Genomic DNA, 19,520 nt, shown 5'->3' on the forward strand with positions numbered 1-19,520 from the left:
TCCCACACTGCTGAGTGTGTAACTGCTGAGATTTTCAGTGGTTACACAATTACCCTGTTTCTAACATCCCTGAGCCCTGCTTGCAAGGAAAACTGCCTCAATGTACATTTGTGAGCTGCCAAAAATCCTGTCAGGGTGATTGGGATAGGGTGCCCTCTGTATATGAAGACATCTTCTCCATAGAGGTTAGGCCAGTGCTTAATTTGTGCCGGGGCACAGGCCTGGCACCTCTGGGCTTCCTCTCAGACATGAAAGTGACACAGTTGCTTGAGCCGTGGCTCCTCTGTCATCACAAATTTGAAGTGGGCAAGTCCCCCCTCTCCAGTGTGTGTGGGCGGGTGAGGTGCCTCCCCCCCCCCCTGGAGTTCACCACCCAGTGTGAACAGCGGGAAGTGCACGCGACCCACCACGGGCGAGCCCCGCCCTCCCCTATGTGGGGAGCAGAGAGGACCCTTTCCCTGTGGGGCGGGGCGAGGAGCCTTTCCCATGGGGCCAGCCAATCAGTATGGGGGGATGTGTGTGACCCGCTAGGGGTGAGCCGCTAGCCCGCTGGAGGTGCACACAGAGGGGCTGCGCTCCCACTTTAGGGCAACGCTCCACCGGCGCGCGGGGCTTTGGCTGCCTCGGGTGCAGCGGCCGCACTCAGGCAGAGCCGCCCGCCCTCTGCCCTTTCCCGCTGCCCGTCACAATCATGGCGGCGGGGCGGGGCGAGGGCGGTGAAAGAGCCGGCCCTGGGGCGGGAAGAGTGTGTCATGTGACAAGGAGTCAAGATGGCTGCCTTCCCGTGGTAAGGCTGGGGAGGGGCTGGGCTGACTGGGAGGGAGCCGCGCCGGCCGGGCGGGAGGCGGCCGATCTGGACTGGCGGAGGCTGGAGTGGGCTCCTGGGGAAGGGTCCCGATCCTCCCCTCTGTGGGGCCAAGCCGGCCAGAGCAGAGCCTGGGCACCTCCCTGCGCCCCAGCTTTAAAGGAAGGCGTGAACGGCGCCTCCCGTCTCTTAGCTGCCCGGTCCTGTCCCCCAAGCCCGTTTCTCAGTCAGTCCGAGAGCAGAGTACACAAGGGCCGTGTCCCCTCTGCCCCCGTGTGCGAAGCTCCCCAGCTTTGGAGGTGCATGCGGTGGAGCCGTTGTACTGGTAGTTCTTCCTTGGTACAGTCTATGCCACTGCCAGCAACCCTGACCGAAGGGGGCTTGTGCGGTAAAACAAATGTCAGTAGGGCCCTAACAAATCCCTGGTCTGGCTTTGTCAAGTCCTTGGTCATAATTTCACAATTTCAGGAACTTAAGCCTGAAATTTCACGATGTTGTAGTTGTGCTGTAAGGGGGTCCCTAACTCAAAAAGGAATTTGCTGGGGAGGAGGTGTAAGGTTATTGTGGAAAGGGTTGTGATGTTGATACCTGTACTTCCTGGCTGCTGCTGGGGGCATATCCCCAAGAGCTGGGCAGCTGGAGCGCAGTGGCTTCTGCCTGGGTGTCTAAATCTGATGGCAGAGCTGCCACCAAGAATAGCACAGAAGTGTAACAGTGGCATAGTACGGTGCTGCCACCTTTCTTCTGAACTGCTGCTGGTGGGGTGCTGCCTTCAGAGCTGGGCACTAAGCTCTGATGCTAGTGCCCCCTGCAAATAATCTTGCAACCCCCTTTTGGGTCAGGAGGCCCAGTTTGAGAAATGGTGGTATCACCTATGAAATCTGGATAGTATAGGGTAAAAGCGCACAAACTATCAGACCAGGTTTCATGGACCATGATGTGTTTTTCATGACCATGAATTTGATAGGGTGCTAAATATCAAATACAACACCAATAACTTCTTCCTTGGTTCAGAACTGCTGCTTTGGAATGGGTCAAAAAGGAAGCCTGAAGCCTAAATGAAATAGCAGAAAGCTATTCAATTGTGACAATGTTTTAGAAAGTTTATAGCTAATTTGGCTTTTTCCATACATGTTCCTTCAAAGACAGACAATACCTCTCTCAAATGTCCCCACAAGAAGACCCTTGGAATTTATGTTCATATCACAAGTCTGCAGCTGAGATTATCTGAGCTTTAAAAAAGACTTATTCTTGAACCTCATAGTAAAATCTTTTTTTGTAGAAGAGGCAATAGATTCTTATCTGTTTTGATAATATAAGATGGGTGTTACTTAACTGCATTTTTGTGACAAGATAGGATAATCTCTAAGCAGTTGCTGTGGTTTACTCTGTGATTCATGTAAAGGGTATATAAATATTGCATATGCGTTTTCTGTGTTAACCAGCACGATAGGCAGGGTATCGGCATGTTGGCATCTTAACTATTTCCAATTTTTATTGTATGCCTCATGGCAAAATAGAGTTTTGTGGGGGCTTTGATAATGAGGTAGATTTGTGGATGTACAAGTCTTCACAGGAATGTGGTAGGGATGTCCTGTGAACAGACTTTATGCACTGTCTTTAAAAATATGCCAGGACAGTCTAGGACGGTCTGAATTCAGAGGAGAGCTAAATTGATCGTGTTGGATTTTATGAAATTGTTTTTTGAAAAAAGAGGGATGAGGGAAGGAGAAGCCAGATAAAAATTCTATTTCTCTTATAGTTCAATGGATGTCCCTGTTGATTCATGTTAGGATACAAATTCTGCTTCTGTAGTAATGCTTTTTTAATCTAGGAAACTGAATACAGAACTGTAGAAGCTGCAGTACTTAAGAAATAAGTTACACAGTATAGTTAGCAAGCAAGACAATGGCATGATAAAATATTTTTTCTTTTGACAAGATACAAATATGTGCGATAATTATTTTCCTGCTTCATAAAGTGCATGGTTGCTTGCAAATAAACAAATTCCTGTTTTTAAAGGTCTTGTTTTCCTGAAGCTTTTATTACTTTAAATAATATACTGATTGTATTCAGCTTTCAGATGGAGGCACATCTTTTTCAGAAATGAAGGCATAGAATAAGTTACTCATCAGAATGCTATTTGCTTCCTAATTTAAGTAGCTTCACAGGATGATTTAAGAATATATATGGCCGTCTTTTAAAATAAAAGAAGCTTGTCACTTGAATGAATTTCATTCCAGGATGAAACTTGCTATTTAGTACTCACCCATATACTTTTAAAATAGTTTAATATCAAAATGATACTTGATATTCTTTCTTCACTAATAATATTTATAAAGTATTTGGCTTTGGTGAAAAATCTCCACAGGTGCCTTTTAAGATCCATTCTTGAAGTTTTTCTGTTAATACTTCTCGAATGCCCATTAGATTAGGATTTTTATTAGCACTTTAATTAATGATCATTGTTTGGGGATAATAGTTAAATAAAAAATAATTCTTAGATATTAGTAGAACACTTTATTCTGTGAAAATTGCAAGCAAGCTATTTTAAGGAGATACCGGTACTTATGTTAAAAAGTTATAAATTTCTCCTCAAAATATAAACATATTCTACAAACATTGGAATGTTTGTTATAGCTGACTATAACTATTAGAAACTTGAATTTTTATTGTTTATTTTACATTCTCATATTAGACAATGAATATATCTTAATATTCCAGTGAAATTGGTTAATTTATCTTACAAGCAGCTGTCTTGGTCATTTAAACAAACTGTAAATATAAGTTTTAAAAAATGTTTACAGATTCAAACAGCTCATTCTATGTGCATGCATACAGAGCAACTGGTAATAGAGTTATTATAATTAGGAGCCAGTAATGACTGTGGGTTACATATTTACATACCATTCTAGTTAACCCATGAAGCAAGTGAACAAGGAGCATGGAACTGCAGTAAAGTCAAGAAAATGTTTGTTAATAAGGCTATGTCTACACTGGAAAGGTTTGGCCATGAAAGTGCTATCAACATGCAAAAGTCGCCAAAAATGGAAAAAAGTCTAAACTGTTTTTCTGCCTCCGTTGTTGACATTTCATGGCCACACTATTGGCACCCTGTTGGCAGAAAGAAAAAGCAATGTGGGTAAGCATCAGCACTGTGGAAATGTGCAACATAGTGCTATGCATTTTGGGAACATTAAAAATGTTCCCAGCCCTCCCTGGGATTCCACCTTCCTTTCACACCGCTTGAATGACTGTCCATACTGCGAACTCCAACATCTGCTGTGAGAAATCAGATCCCACGTTGTATTTTATGTGCTTAGGACATCGCGCATGGCAGCAGAACTTACTTATGCAGTTAGTAGCAGAAAATGAAGACTCGGATGCAGATGACAATGTGAGTGACAGGAACAGCGCTGAATTGGTATTGCATTGGGCTGAAACAGATCAGCTGTACGCAGCAGAGTAGGGGTCGGCAACGAACGGCACGCGTGCCATAAGTGGCCATGCTAGCCAATTTTGAGTAGCATGCGGGCCTGGCTGACAGGACTTTGTGGCTGGAGGCTGCCTCCTGTGCTGCAGCTGGAGTTGGAACACAGTGAGGCTATCCCTGCTGGGGCAGCCTCATTACGGTCCTGGTTCCTACTCCATGGCAGCCACACTGCCTAGCAAACAGAGTTGTGTGGCTGCTGGCTGCTTCAGGGGGCAGCTAGGCCACGTAGCGAAGCGGGGCTGCTCTGTGGGCCGGGGCTGCTCTTAGGGTGGCCAGGCCACGTGGTGGAGTGGGGCTGCTTCGGGGTCAGGTAGGCCGTATGGTGGAGTAGGGTGCCCCCAAGCCAGTTGCTGGAGGCAGATTGGAGCCGGACTGGGGTGTGGCGGTTGTGGAGAGGAGGGGAGTTTGCTCTGGGGTGTGGGTGAGGGTGAGTTCTGCCCGAGCTGTGGCTCTGGGGCTGGGTGCTGGTGGAGAGAGGGAAAATGTGTGGGAGGTCCCCCTGCCCCAAAGCTGTGTTAGCTCCTGGGCACCTGGCTTCCTGGCAGGAAGGTGAGAGCATGATGGACCCTGCCTCCCTCAGGGGTGGAAACCATGGTGTCAACCCACCCACCTGCCTTGCCCCACCCATTTCCTGAACCTCCCCCAGTCACCCTGTCCCCAGTCTGTGTTGGCAATAGGGATGTTAAATTTTGATTAATTGACGAATCGAATAGTCGATTAAATATGCATGGCCTATTTGATAAGTTGATAAGGGGGCCTCTGCCTTTGAAGTGCAGCAACAGCCCTAGGGCTGTTGCTGCACTTCAAAGGTGACAGTGCTGTGGGGAGCACAGGGCTAGCGGGGCAGTCCCCCACTGGCCCCGTGTTCTCTGTAGCATTTCAAAGTGGCAGTGCCGCGTGGAGCCTGGGATCAGCTAGGGACTCCCCCACTAATCCCAGGCTCCACGTGGCGCTGCTGCTTTGAAATGCCCAACGCAGTCCAGCTGCTTTGAAATGCCGCATGCAGCTTGGGGACTCCCCAGTTGGCCCTGGGCTGCATGCGGCGCTGCTGCTTTGAATCACCACCTTCTCCCTCTTCCACCACTCGTTGCTGTCTCTTTCTATAGAGACAGCACGGTGCAGGGAACGACTAGTTGACTAGTGTGTTGACTATCTGATGTGCATTTTTTCATCGGATAGTCGACTACTTGACTAGTCATTAACAGTTGGCAATCAATCATTGCCCCCTACAAGAATGGAGCCAGTGCTGGATTCCTGCAGGGACTGTCTGCTGCTAGGGTTTCGTCTACGCTACACAGCTTTTAGTTTATGTCCAGACTACGCTTTATTTACGAAAGAGGATATGCAAATTCAGCGGTAATTTGCATATCTTTCGATCTCACTTTCGAAAGCAAAAGTAGTCTGGACACGGTTTTTTCAGAACCCTCCCCTTTTTTGAAAAACTGCGTAAACCTCATTTTTTAAGGAAGAGCGATTTTTCGAAAAAGGGTTTTTTCCCTGGAAAAAACACGTCCAGACTACTTTCACTTTTGAAAGACCCGCTTTCAAAAGTGAGATCGGAAGAAGATATGCATATCCTCTTTCGAAAATAAAATGTAGTTTAGACGTACCCTTAGTGACACCGTGGCGTCAACACAGCCATGTAGCGAAAAGTCAGGCAGTGTAGCTGCTTTTTGTTGACTCTTTTTCCGGACAAAATACTTCCACCTCGAACAAGCAGTCTTCAGGTTGTTGACAGAGCCCTCCTGCCAACAGTGTTGTTCATGCTAGCCCTTGCCCAAGCAAAACAGTTATCTTTCAGAGGAGGGGCGTCTTGTCATTCAGTTGGCAGTGTGCACATAACCTAAGTCTTTAAGGCAACATGCTTGGAGTGTGTTATCTATGTTGTTCTTCAAGTGCAAAACTTTTTCTGTCATGGGGGGGAAAAAAGCCTGATTTTTGTCAATGCGCTAACAACTCAGATTAAGAATAAAAACAGTAAAATACAAGTTTGCTGTAAGTTATTTATTTCTCTTAATAAAATATTTTCAGTAAGAATAGAAGGCGTTAGAACAATGAGTTATTTCTTGTTCTTGCATTGCTGGTTATGTTCTTTCTTTCTCTTGTCAGCTGGTCACTGCAACTTTCTTTGTGAATTCTGTGGAACAGCTGGATATTGATTCCCTAAGTAAATTACCCTCTGGGTAAATTATTTGCAATTGCTGATCATTTTGATGTTTTAATTCTATGGTATGGAGGCGAGTGTAACTGCTGTACTTTGAATCCAGAACAGTAACTGACAGCTACCTCTTTTCACAAGCACACTGCACAGAAGTTCTTATTTCTAGTTTAAGAGAGCAAAGTAGTCAAGTCAGTTTAGAAATTAGCCACCCATGCCAAGAGAAACCTTACATCATACTATTTGATTTACTTTTCATAGTACTATTTTGCATTTAAACCAGTGATATAAATGGTACACTTTAATGGGTGAGGCTTAACTGGTTCCGATTAACTAGTAAGGGTTAGAGCAGCTCCCCACTGGCCCTGAGCTGGGGTCTGCTTCAGCTCTGCAGGGCCTGCTGGAGCAGCCCCTGGTGGGCTGACCGTTCCCCTCTCCCTGCTGCGGGTTACACTTTGGCTCCCCTCTTCCGCAGTGCCCTACAGAGCCCACAGAGCTTGTAACCGTTACGTTACATGGTTACATTTTTAAACTAATTTTTAAATCTCTTGTATAAACATGTCTGCACCTATATATGAGTGTGGCACATGTACGTATTTACAGTCTTTCAGATATGTTTACAATTATGCACTTTTTTTTACTCTTGCTCTTCAAGGCATGCAAAGTCTAGAAATTACACGTCAGAGTTTGAATTATGCAGACAGGAGGCTGTACCTGTGGAATTTGGGGAATACCATCCTCTGAAACCCATTACAGTAAGTTTCCTTTTGTGCCTTGCACATAACATCACTGTAAAGTGAAAACTAGTATTTCCTGCTGGCAACTAGGGACAGTTCTGAGTTAGAAGAAGAGTTTTGGTTTTAATGTCACTGTAACAGCGTTGTCCTTAGGATTTATGGAGACCTGTGCCGTGCTATTAAACTGGTGCCCCTATGCCTGACAGCAGCTAGGAGGGAAGACAGTGTTTTAGAGATGTGATTTAAAAAAAAAATCTTTAAAAATAGTTCATTAATGTGTTGCTAAAGCAGATTTTCAACTAAGGTCCTGTAAACTAACACAATAAATTAAAAACTAACAGGATATACCTGGGGTTGGCAAGTGCCTATTAAATGGCTTCATTATTACTTGAATGACTCTTTCACAGGTTTGATGTTCTGCTAGTAGGTCTGGCAGACTTTTTCACTTTAAAGTTAACTAGATCATCTCTGGAGGATGCAGAGCCACAGAATAGGGAAAGAAAGAGACAGGTGGGTGGACATTAAGACCCAGTGATGCCCCAAATTTTTGGGTGCCCTATGCAACTCTATATTCCGTGTATGGGTAAGAAAGACTTTTCAGTGGCAGTACCAGTGAAGTACATTTGGGATGCTCCAGCAGCCTGCCTTTCTTTCCATTTCTGTAATACCAGGGGTTTCTGTTTCTGTTTACCCAGTACGGAATATTTATGGCAGAAAACATCTCTTGCTATTCACAACAGCTCAATTCCTGCACAGCTTCTTGGTTATATATAAAATGTTTCATAATGTATAAAAAGATGGGATTAGGACCAACTCATCATATTACCAGTTAACTTGCTGAACTGTTCAATATAAAACATGTTAGTTTTGGGTTAACTTTAAACCAGCTATGGTTTTAAAAACTCTCCATGGAATATTGTAAATATGCCTGGGGCTTTACGTAATAGAAAAGAGGCAAGGCCCCTGCTCCAGAGAGGTTATGGTTTAACTTGGTGACTATGATACATAGGCAACAGTTCAGACTTGGAAAGGTCAGTAGGGAGCTCTGCACAAGAGCAGGAAAGGAGCAATCTTGAAGGATGGATATGAAAGACAAAAGGAAGAGTGTGTAGTAGGTACACAGGAAGTGGGAGGCTGCTTGAAGCTAAAAGAACACAAAAGAAGGGATAAAAAGCGAGAGTAGGAGAAGGAAGCAAAGAACAGATGGGGGGAGGGGAGGTGTACCTCTAAGTACCAGTACTTCAGTTGTGACATTCCTAGCAGAGAGGAAAATTGTGTTGTTTGGCTCTAATAAGTTATTTAAGTGAAAGCAGATCTTTTCATTTTACAGTTGAACTTCTCTTTTAGGTTACTGAATCTAAGACCAAGAAAATGGGGCGGAAGGGAAGTACTTCCTCCACCTCTTCCTCTTCTTCCAGTTCAATGATAGACCCGCTAAGCAGTGTGTTGGATGGTACCGATCCCTTGTCATTGTTTGCAGCAACAGCAGATCCAGTGACTACTGCAGCTACCACGGTAAAGCTCAAGGTCAAATATCTCAAGTAGAGTGAACAAAAGACCAGTATAGATCTGATTCTTTGTGCTGTTGCAAAGCTATTTTAGTACAGAATGCACCATAATCAGAGCATTTCATTTACCTGCTTTATTTTGCTTTAGCAGTTTGGTAACATTTGTGTTTTTTAATATTGTAAATCTATGTAAGGATCACTAACCTAGATCTCGTCGCCTTTCTCAGTTTTCCATGAAGCTGAATGTGTGTTTTGTGTTCCTCCTAGGATAGTACAAGAAAGAAACGTGATAAAGATGACATCTTGGCTGTAGGAAGTGACTTTGAACCATGGTCAAGTAAACGTGGTGAAATCCTTGCTAGATACACGACTACTGAAAAACTCTCCATTGTAAGTGTGCTTCTTAATGACTTTGTGCAAGAACCTTAATAGACTCAAGGTACTATGAGGCTATAGTAATTGACTATTCCTTTTCTATGTAAACAAATTCAGTTAATTTCATTTGCAGTGTAGTAGAAAACCATCCCAGTAGCTCTAGCTTTTCAAATATTCAGAAAGAAGACTGGCTGATCTTTGACCTATTGTACTTGATTATTTTGAGAGAGCTGAAAAGTGTGCTAGCCATTTCCAAGAACAAATACAGAGACACGGCTCATGGCACATAATGCTTAAAATCAGACTTTATTCTATATATTAATAGAGGTGTAAATAGCAGTGCTGAAAATAATAAATTAGTCCACGCTTTTTAAAATCATTTGCAAATAATTTAATAGTTTGTAAATACATGCTCTCTAAAATGCTGTTGTTTCTTTGCAGAATTTGTATATGGGTTCTGAAAAAGGTGAGTAGTTTCTCTATATTAAATGTATGGGAGTATTTTAAGGAGAGAACAAATAGCAGACCCCTAGTGCAAATGTGCATTTAAATTAAAGCTTTCTCCAACTATGAGCTAATTCACTGATCTTGCTTATGAGATTTCCACTGGATTTTTGCAAATGCAAGAAAAATAAAATAGATCCTGCTTTGCCTAGTGGCTTCTGGTTGCATTATTATGTGCAACCGAAAGAAACTAGAATTCCTGTAACTTACATTATGGCTTTAAAAAACATCTGGGCAGTTCCTGTTCTTCCAAATCTCTCAGAATTGTTAAATTATTTGGGTATTTGGCTTGTCTTTTATTAATTTTCCCACTTGCTTGCTTGAAGAGAACAGGAGGGGGGAAAAGAAAGAAGTGCTTTGCATAACTTTCAACAGTTCTCTCTGTCTGCCTGAGAGACGAGCATTGAAGGAGCTGATTCCATTGTTATGTTGGCTGTTCATTATGATGTCAAACTCTTAATTTTTAATGCAGTGTTTAATTTGTATTTTTAGTGGGAAAAGCTGTTAAGAATGTGAGGCTTAGGTAGTAAAGAACCTTCCATATCAAGTACAATCATGCAATGAGTATATATACAGGACTCAAACTTCTTACCAGAAGAACCTGAATAGAAAATCTAGAGCCTGCTTTTTGTTTTGCAAACATCAAAACCTGATTTGGAAATTGCTCTTCTGTATTCAGTATGAATTTTGGGGAGAAAAAGGAGAATGAAATCATTGGCAACATTCATCTTGTACCAGCAGGAATGGAGGTCTTGTTTGAAAATCAAGCTCTCTGTCTCTCATACTAGCAGCCTTAGGTTGTTGAACTGTTACTATGGTCTTGGATGCTGTTAGCTGATTTAAATCGGACTCTTTTCCCCTCAGCCTTTTTCTGAATCTATACTGTAGTTCAAGAATTTTGAAATTTTAAACTCAAAGTTATAATTACCCACAGGAAAAGCTACAACGCCTGGCTCAGCAGTTTCTGAGAAAGTGAGAACAAGACTAGAAGAGCTGGATGACCTTGAAGAGGTGAGCAAACTGTCCAGGGAACATTTTCATTTTAAAAGAAAAAAGATTAACTCTGGGAGAGAGAACTGTTTTCTGACTTACCCCTACAGCCCTAATTTTGCAATCACTTATGCAGCTGATAAAGTTAATGCACTTGAGTAGTCCCATTGAACGTGTGTGTATGTAGAATTAGGACCTCAATTTTTAGCTCATTGAAAAACTAATCACTGGGCTGACATCAGTATCATTTATCTCTTATAGCTGTGGTAGTTAAGCTTCTCATGCCTGGTAGTCTCTACCAACTTCTAATCTTTCTATTCTGTCTTCTGTTGCAGAGACTAATATCTCTCTTAAGTAAAAGCAGTGATCGGTCAGGCACCTAATGTGCACATGTTTAACTACTTGAGTAGTCCGGTAGGGCTACTGATATACTTAAGTACCTTACTGAATAGGTGCAGAAAGTAATTCTCCAATGTTGAGGCAGTGCCTCCATGTCTTGCAGCTAGCTTCAACTTGGATCTCATGAATAATGCAATATTATATTCGTTTTATAAATTCAGCATGAAGTTAGCATGTGTCAAAGTAACATCTGCCTAAATATCTGCAGGCTACATTCATTAGTGGAAGAATAAGTGTATTTAAATAATAAATGATGTATTCACTACTGAGACTGAATTGTCTCGCCTCACTCACAAAACATCTGAGGAAGTTGGTCTTTGCCCATGAAAGCTTATGCTCCAACACTTCAGTTAGTCTATAAGGTGCCACAGGACTCCTCTCCACTTTTGCAGATTCAGACTAACACGGCTATTCCTCTAATACTCACAAAACAGTGGTTGCTTCTGCATTTTTCTCTCTCCATCTGTTGGTTTATTTTCTTGGTAGTCATTTCTGATACATACTTTTTAACAGTGGCCTGCTGTAATTCTGACATAATACTTGAGTCTTGCTCTTTATTTTTCACAATTGAGCAGCTGGGAGCTTTGCTCTTACCATGTTTCAGCAATAATTTTTTGCCCTAGGTCTGCACACTATAGACTTTGTTCATAAACAGCCTTACAATATATAATGGGGGTCCAATGAAAAGGAACTGGAGAGTTGGACAAACACTGGCCTGTTGTTGTACTTGGCCGCCACAAAAACTCATACAAAATTTAAAGGACTAAAGAATTTCATTAGAGAATACGGCTTAACAGCATGAAGGTTGATCTGATACTAATGTTTTTTGAGCTCTGCTTTATATTTTTGAAGTGCTTGGTTCATATAAAGGTTCATATACAAATAAGTACTGTCAACTACTTCATATTTATTTAAACTTTCAAAGTGTTTGCCTTTTTAGTAGAAGCTGAATTCTTTCCTCCTGATTTTTCTCTCTGTCCATTTGGCAAACATTGCATAGTAATGTTTCTTGTGTTGGACATGCTTTATTTACCTTTGTTTCTACATCAGCAGGAACATTCCCAGAAGTGCTGGGAATATTTATAGGAAGAAATGATCTGTGGGCCTAAACCAAAGCCCTGGATTCAACACCTTGCTTCCCTGGATTTTGGGGAAGTATAGATTTGGCTCTGATTTCTGCAGCTATATTTGTTAGTGGATTCCTGCTGCAAAGCAGTAAGAGGAAGCACTTTGAATGTATTTTGTTACAGCATACTAAAATGATGGGATAAAACACAGTTATTATAGAGGAGGGGGTGATAGCTCAGCCTATTATTAAGACTCCCCAACATTTCCCATAATAACATCCAGTTCTTAGTTGCTTGTAACTCGGCCAAACTTTAACCGTTAATTATGGGTGATGTTTCCTTGGTTTTCTGCTAGGTTTTTGCTAGTTTTCTGTCTCAAGCTGAATTTTGTTGTGGAAAATGTCGGCCAAAACAATTTATCATGAGTTTCTGTGCCCACTAGAGAGCTCTCCAGAGCCTAGAATGGAACCCATGATTCCTAAGGGTATGTCTACACTACCACCCTAGTTCGAACTAGGGTGGTAATGTAGGCAACCGGAGTTGCAAATGAAGCCCGGGATTTGAATTTCCCGGGCTTCATTTGCATATTGCCAGGCGCCGCCATTTTTAAATGTCCGCTAATGCGGACTCCGTGCCGCGCGGCTACACGCGGCACGGACTAGGTAGTTCGGACTAGGCTTCCTAGTCCGAACTACCGTTACTCCTCGTGGACTGTGAGTGGGATTGTGCACAATAGGAAGCCTAGTCCACGAGGAGTAACGGTAGTTTGGAATAGGAAGCCTAATCTGAACTACCTAGTCCGTGCCGCGTGTAGCCGCACGGCACGGAGTCCGCATTAGCGGACATTTAAAAATGGCGGCGCCCGGCAATATGCAAATGAAGCCCGGGAAATTCAAATCCCGGGCTTCATTTGCAACTCCGGTTGCCTACATTACCACCCTAGTTCGAACTAGGGTGGTAGTGTAGACATACCCTAAGTCTCACTCTTCTTTTGTCAACAAATACCTGCAAAACCGTCTAACTGCTGTCCCCTAATGTCCAACACTGTCATGGTCATAATTAAAACTCTGCTGTTCATGGTCAAAGAGACCAGAAGTTCCCTCCCTCCCTCCCCACAACATATACACGCTTTAAAACTCTGTGAATTTTTGAAGTGCCTTTTCCTGTGTGACCAGCTTGGTGAGCACACCTAGCACTCTATTGTTGTGTGCAACTGCCCAGCGGAACATGCCAGCTACTGCAGGCAAGAGCATGTTTTGAGCATTTAGACAAGCAATACTGGATCTCATGAGGCTGTGTCTGCACAGCTACTGACCAGACATAGAAATGTGAATCTCTGAGCAGATTGCATGAAGAATGCAGAACAAGGGATGTGACGGGTCTGAAGCAACACCCTGTGAAAGCGAATGAATTGCAGCAGACGTGCCATGGAGGCCAACTGTCGATCTGGTGGCGATCGGAGTCGATCTTCAGACCTGCTGATATTACAAAGAGTTGCATGTCATATTTGGTAGAGACCCCAACGCCATGCATACCTCTGCAAGGCCTGAGTCACAGGCCCTGACGAGAACAGCGAGGAGGAGGAACATGCTATTGGAGGGGTCCAGCTATCTCCCAAGCCAGGACCTTTTTGACACCTTTTGAGATTCACACCCTAGTGAATTCTGACAATTGAATGTATGTGAGCCTGATGGAGGGGAAAGAACCTCGGGGTAAGTGTGTAATTGTATTTCTCATTACTATGATATACTAATAGTGCTCCCAGTTTAACAAGATACAGCTATTGAATTTTCATTAACTTACGTATGCCAGGAGAGAGAGTGGTACAACAAGGAGAGGTAGAGTTATCTGTTTTTCATTCCCCTAAAGAGTTCTGGGAGGGGGGCATGTGGAGCAGTTTGTATATGTACTTGGAGATGTTCCTGAAATCCTCCTGACAAAATTTTCATTGAGCTACTCTGCAGTCCTTTTCTGAAGGTTTTTAGGTTTAGCAGTCTTGTTTCTTCCACTCTGGTAAGACACTGTTCTATGGCAGGCAGTGATAATTTTGGCAGGCACCATTTCCGCAAACAGGCTAGCAATATATGGGTCTGGGTTGCATAAGGACTGCAGCAGCAGCTATGGTCTCTGTGCCTTTGTCACCATCAAGAGTGAGAGAGCAACTTAAATCACCACCACTTGTGGAAAATGGTGCTGGTATTCAGTGTTTTTTGCCATATATTCATAGTTTCATGCACCTGAGCAATTCTTTCCTCATTTCCCTTGTCCCTGTCAGGCCAAACTCATCATGGTTGGTGCTGTGAGTGGGATTGTGCACAAGTACTCCAAAGCAAAAGTGTCTATAATATGTCTTGTTTAAAACTTTAGGGGAACATGAGCAGGGAGTTCTGAATCTTAACTTTCAGTTTCCATTGTGACTATATTGACAAAAGCACATCTGTCTGTTTTATGTCTAACTGCTGCAGTTGTGGCCTTCAGGGATTCCCCATCCACACCCATGGAATGCCTGCACTGGGCAAGGAGGAGAAAGAAAAGAACTTTGGATGACTTGCTCATTAAGATCCTGCAAGCCATTGCTGCATCAGACCCTAAGCAAAGGATCTGGAGGGTGAATATTGCAGACTGTATGGAGAAGGAAAAAGTGGACAGGAGAAAGGTGCAGGAAAAAGGGCGGAAGCTGTATCAGGGCATAATGGGACTTTTTTTGGCAGCAAACACAAGTGCTGAAGTCTCTTGTGGAGCTATAGATTACACAGTTGTGGGCTTGCCTTTTTTTGCAATCCAGAAATAACTCTATTACAGCATTTCCCTACAGCTTCTGTCCCAGCATTCTATGTAGCATCAGGAGTTACCTCCCTACCATTGCTTCTTCATTCGGGTAAGATTATAGACAGCCACAACTATGTACACTGACCTAAAAGGTATAGTTGATGTATGTGTAGGTAAAATGGACATGAATGTACTTTCCTCTTCTTGAGCTCTGTTCCATAAGTTTATTAAAGTTTGAGTATTTTTCCGTTTAATTTGCACCAAATATTTTGCAGTGTTTTTGTTGTGCAATAAAATCATGTTTAAAAAATAATTCATCTTGATTAATTCTGAACATATGCTGCAGGATGTCAGTGGTACTGAAAGCACCCACTTACTGTTGTTGCACAGTGTGTGACACAACTCATTGGATCACTTAAAAAAAACCCACACCAGTGTAATAATGTGCAACATTGACACAGTTGTATCCATAGATGTACACCAAATACCACATACCTAATAGGCCCCAAAACATCACCATCAGGGAAAATACAGTTTACAGCAACATATTACTGTGGATCATTGGTGAAGTGCTCTTTCAAAGCCTCCCTTAGCTGTATAGTTTTTCATTGAGCTTCTCTAATAGCCTTTGGCTGTGTCTACACTACAGGGCTTAACTCAAAATAAGCTACGCATATTGAGCTACCTCAATTGCATATCTTATTTTGAAATAGGGAGCATCTACACAGTGCTTAATTCAAAACAGAGCACTCTTCCTCCGACTTCCCTTATTCCTCGTACAATGAGGGTTACAGGAGTTGGAGTAAAAAGTCTTCCAGCTTGACAGTAGTTTGACACTATTTCAAAATAACTGCCTGCTGTGTAGATGCTGACTAAGTTATTTCAGAATAGCGCTAGTTATTTTGGAATCGCATTACAGTGTAGACATACCCTTTGTATCTATTTGCTCAAACTCAGCAGACTGCTGATTCGCTCTGCCCTTTATTCCGCTAGCAAGTTTTCTCCCTTGCTTCACAGATGTTATATAGGAGATAGCAGGCAGCTATAACACTGGGATTTTTTTTTTTAAACTGAGACCATGCTGTGAATTAACATCAATATCCCTTCAGTCTACCAAAAGCACATTCTCCTGTCATTCTGCACCTGTTGATTCCTTTGGTGCTTTGAATTGACCAATGTATGGTTTTGTGTGCTGGGTAGTAAAGAGTAGGCTGGTAATGTGCCAGTTTGGAAAGAAATTCCCTTCATGTAACTTTCTGAATAGCTGTGGGTTCTTAAAGATGTGAGCGTCGTGCACCTTGTCTGACTAGCCAACACTGATCTTGGTGAAGCTCCTCCGTGATCCTCCAGCAGTTGCATAATCACTGAATATTAGCCATTTCAGAAGATGTACTCGGTGGCAAGGTGGTCTAATGCCAGAGTAGGTATAGAACTGCTGTCTATCACCCCTTGCAGGTGAGGAACCCTACTGCTGCAGATCCATTCATCATGTCCTGCACGTTTCCAAGAATCGCAGTCCTGTATAGCAGGAGACAGTTGATGGCCCTGCACTCTTGCATTACAATGGCCCACACACTTAATTACCCTGCTCCAAAATGATTTCCCATGGACTGGTAGCAATCTGACATTGCAATTTACCAGAGTGCTATTGCCCTTCACTTCTCCAGTGTCAGTGCAGCTCTGATTTTGGTGTTCCTGCCCTGGAGAACTGGGATGAGCTGGACACACTGATCTGGGAATGCTCCTCTGCTCATTTGAAAGATCTGCAACCACTGCTCGTCACCCTAAGCCTGCATTATAGTGAAGTCCCACCAGTCAGGGCTAGTTTCTTGGGCCCAGATTTGGTACTCTGCTGCCTACAGCTGCTCCATGAATGCCATCAGCAACCTGGATTTGGTCCTTGCTTTGTTCCACAGCAGCCTGTCCTCCAAAATGTCATGTCCTTGCTGATTTGGTTCTTTTTCCAGCTCTTCAGATATTTCCAGCTCTTCAGATATGTAAGAGTAGCACATCCTGTGCTTGCCATACTCATGACAGTAGGCCACATCTTTACAGGCACCATGTTTATCAGAATTAGCAGAGCATGAGAAGGGCTGTGTGGGTTTGTGGGATTTTTTTTTTTTTTAAAGCATGAAAATGTTGGGAAGTATGTGACATTATAGAATGGGGAAAGTTGCATGCTGAGAAGTTGACCCCTTCCTCCCAGTCACCTCTACATAACTTGTTTCTGCTCTGTTGTCTCAAAACTTCTTAAGAGACGTACATTGGCTTAAGGATGTTAAATATTGATTAATTTACTAGTCGAGTAGTCAATGGAATTTCCATCGACTAGTCAATAGGCACTTCCACATTCCTCCTTTGAAATGTACAAGAGCCCCAGCGGGCTCCATATGGCACTGCTGCTTTGAAATGTCCCATGGAACTGGAGTTCCCAGCTGATCCCGGGCTCTGTGGGGCATTTCAAAGCAGCAACACCACATGAAACCCAGGCTCTGTGGCACTGCCACTATGAAGTACCCTTTCTTTCCCTCCTTTGCTGCCTCTATCTGATAGAGGCAGCAAGCAGGGGGAGAGAGGAGGGGAGAAGCAACTAGGCTACTTGAGCGGTGAGGAGTCCTGTGGCACATGCATCTGACGAAGTGGGTCTTTGCCCACAAAAGCTTATGCTCCAACACTTCGGTTAGTCTATAAGGTGCCACAGGACTCCTCGCCGCTTTTGCAGATTCAGACTAACAGGGCTACCCCTCTGATACTCGGCCACTTGATTATCCCATAAGCATCTGATAGTCCTTAACATCCTTACATTGGATGGTGATGAGTTGCACACTGGGATACCTATCCCTGGTGCACTGTACTCTGTGTTGATACAAGCACTCCGGGGCATATGTGCAGTGTTGATGCAAGGAGCCAAGTAGGTATAGGCACAAGCAATCTACCAACTGCAACAGCAATATGCTGACGTAACATGCATTGGCAAAAGTTTGTAAAGTAGACAGCACGATAACTCAGTGGCAGAGCCTGGGCAGTGGATCTGAAGAAGGGGTGGGAAACTCAGGCCTGGGTGCCAGCTGCAGACCCTAGCTTGCCTGAATTTGGCCCCTGGGGCTCAGCCCCACACCACTACCACCACCACTCCACAGCACACAAAATCTCACTTGTGTGTGGCCCCCCAACTGATTTTTCTGTGTGTCAATGGGCCTTGACCCCAGAAAGGTTCCCCACCCTGATCTAAAGGTTCCAACCCAGCTGCTAAACCCCCCACAATTAAAAAATGGCAGGTTTAAAGTTAATTGGCTAACTAATAGGTATCTTCTTTTAGTTGGTTGCTTTTTTATTAAATGCTGTTGTGTTTTTTTTTTTTTTTTTTTTTTTTTGTCTTGTCAGGGTTCACAAAAAGAGCTTCTGAATTTGACTCAACAGGATTACATGAATCGGATTGAAGACCTCAATCAGTCACTGAAGGATGCCTGGGCCTCTGATCAAAAAGTTAAAGCTCTAAAAATAGTCATCCAGGTGAGTTTAACTGTGCTTCATACAAAAATAATGAAATTGATCATCTAGAAAAGAAAAACATATTTAAATGCTACTATAGCTATAAGATTGTTGCAGACTTCTCCACCATGCTCAGATATCTGAGGGTAGGAATGAAATGTATCAGAACCCTTTGTGCTATATGATTACTGACTTATTCTAGCCCTAAGTAGATTCAGAGCTAGTTGATGCTAATAAAGTGGTAGTGATGCTATCATGCTGATCCAGGCATGCACTTGAGTGCTTTAGAGATCTCGTTGTGAATAGTGCTACTGAAATCAAACTTCGTTCTACATGCACGCGCGCAAAACCTGATAACAGAGGACACTTAAAGTGAGATTGGACAAAACACAAGAAAATGTACTGTTTGGAATATTCTTAATTAGAAAGAGGGATAGATTTTTTTAGATCTTTAGTATTTATAATACTATAAACCTTTAAATTGCAGTAAAGTCATTGGTTATAACAGCATGTAAGAAGATGCATGTCTTTTATTTTTTATTTGTTTTTGCTAATGTGCTTAGAGGAGTATATTGAAAATAATATTCAATATAATGGATACAAAAAATTGGGACTTTGAAAATGCTTTTATATTGTAAATTTTAGTACCATTGGTAATTCGATGTTTTCACTTTTTGCTAATATATTTTTATAAGTGCAAAGATAATTTTGGGGGTGTGAGGGTGTGATGAAGAAATCTTTTGCAGACTGGGCTGAATCTCTTAACTCTTTATTTTTGGACATTGTATTGTTTAGGTTTTTTTTACTATTTTTACTATGAACTCAAACTCTTTGAAATTGTTCAAGTATTCAAGAGATATAAAATTGCCTAAATGTTTTGAAATACTAGATGATAATATGAGACTCCTTGAAGAATTCAGAATACTTAGATCTAAGAATGCTGAAGACATTCTCTCTAATACATATGCTTGGTGTTAATAATTTAGAAACAACAGATCTGTTTCTTTATTATGCTTATCACATTAAATATTTATTTCTGGCCTACAGAAAATACACACTTATGATTGTTTCACTGCTCTGGCACAAAAGCACAAGCTATGAGCTTATTTAGTGGAAGCAAATGTGCTTATTTCCCACTCTGTTTATCTGAAAGTAGCTGCTTAAGGAGCCAGCAACTCTTTGCACCAAATATTTGGAGATGCATAAAGTAGATTCCAGGTGCA

At 42.6% G+C, this 19,520-nt stretch overlaps 1 protein-coding gene across 2 annotated transcripts in view; it reads left to right on the forward strand.

Moving 5' to 3' along the window:
* The first annotated feature begins 527 nt into the window (after positions 1-527).
* The window catches only part of VPS35L (VPS35 endosomal protein sorting factor like), a 146,162-nt gene continuing 127,169 nt past the window's right edge, over positions 528-19,520 (forward strand). Inside the window, exons 1-7 of one of the 2 annotated variants that reach the window (XM_006123143.5) lie at positions 528-787; positions 7,112-7,211; positions 8,541-8,708; positions 8,969-9,091; positions 9,518-9,542; positions 10,515-10,591; positions 18,190-18,318. In XM_006123143.5, coding sequence (XP_006123205.3) covers positions 771-787; positions 7,112-7,211; positions 8,541-8,708; positions 8,969-9,091; positions 9,518-9,542; positions 10,515-10,591; positions 18,190-18,318 — 639 coding nt within the window. In that variant the 5' untranslated portion in view covers positions 528-770. Of the gene's footprint in view, positions 788-3,587; positions 4,203-7,111; positions 7,212-8,540; positions 8,709-8,968; positions 9,092-9,517; positions 9,543-10,514; positions 10,592-18,189; positions 18,319-19,520 lie in introns of those variants that run through there. The other variant, XM_089782301.1, reaches the window with a different exon arrangement.

Source organism: Pelodiscus sinensis, chromosome 15, assembly GCF_052426305.1.
Source record: "Pelodiscus sinensis isolate ZL-2025 chromosome 15, ASM5242630v1, whole genome shotgun sequence".
NCBI lineage: Eukaryota > Metazoa > Chordata > Testudines > Trionychidae > Pelodiscus > Pelodiscus sinensis.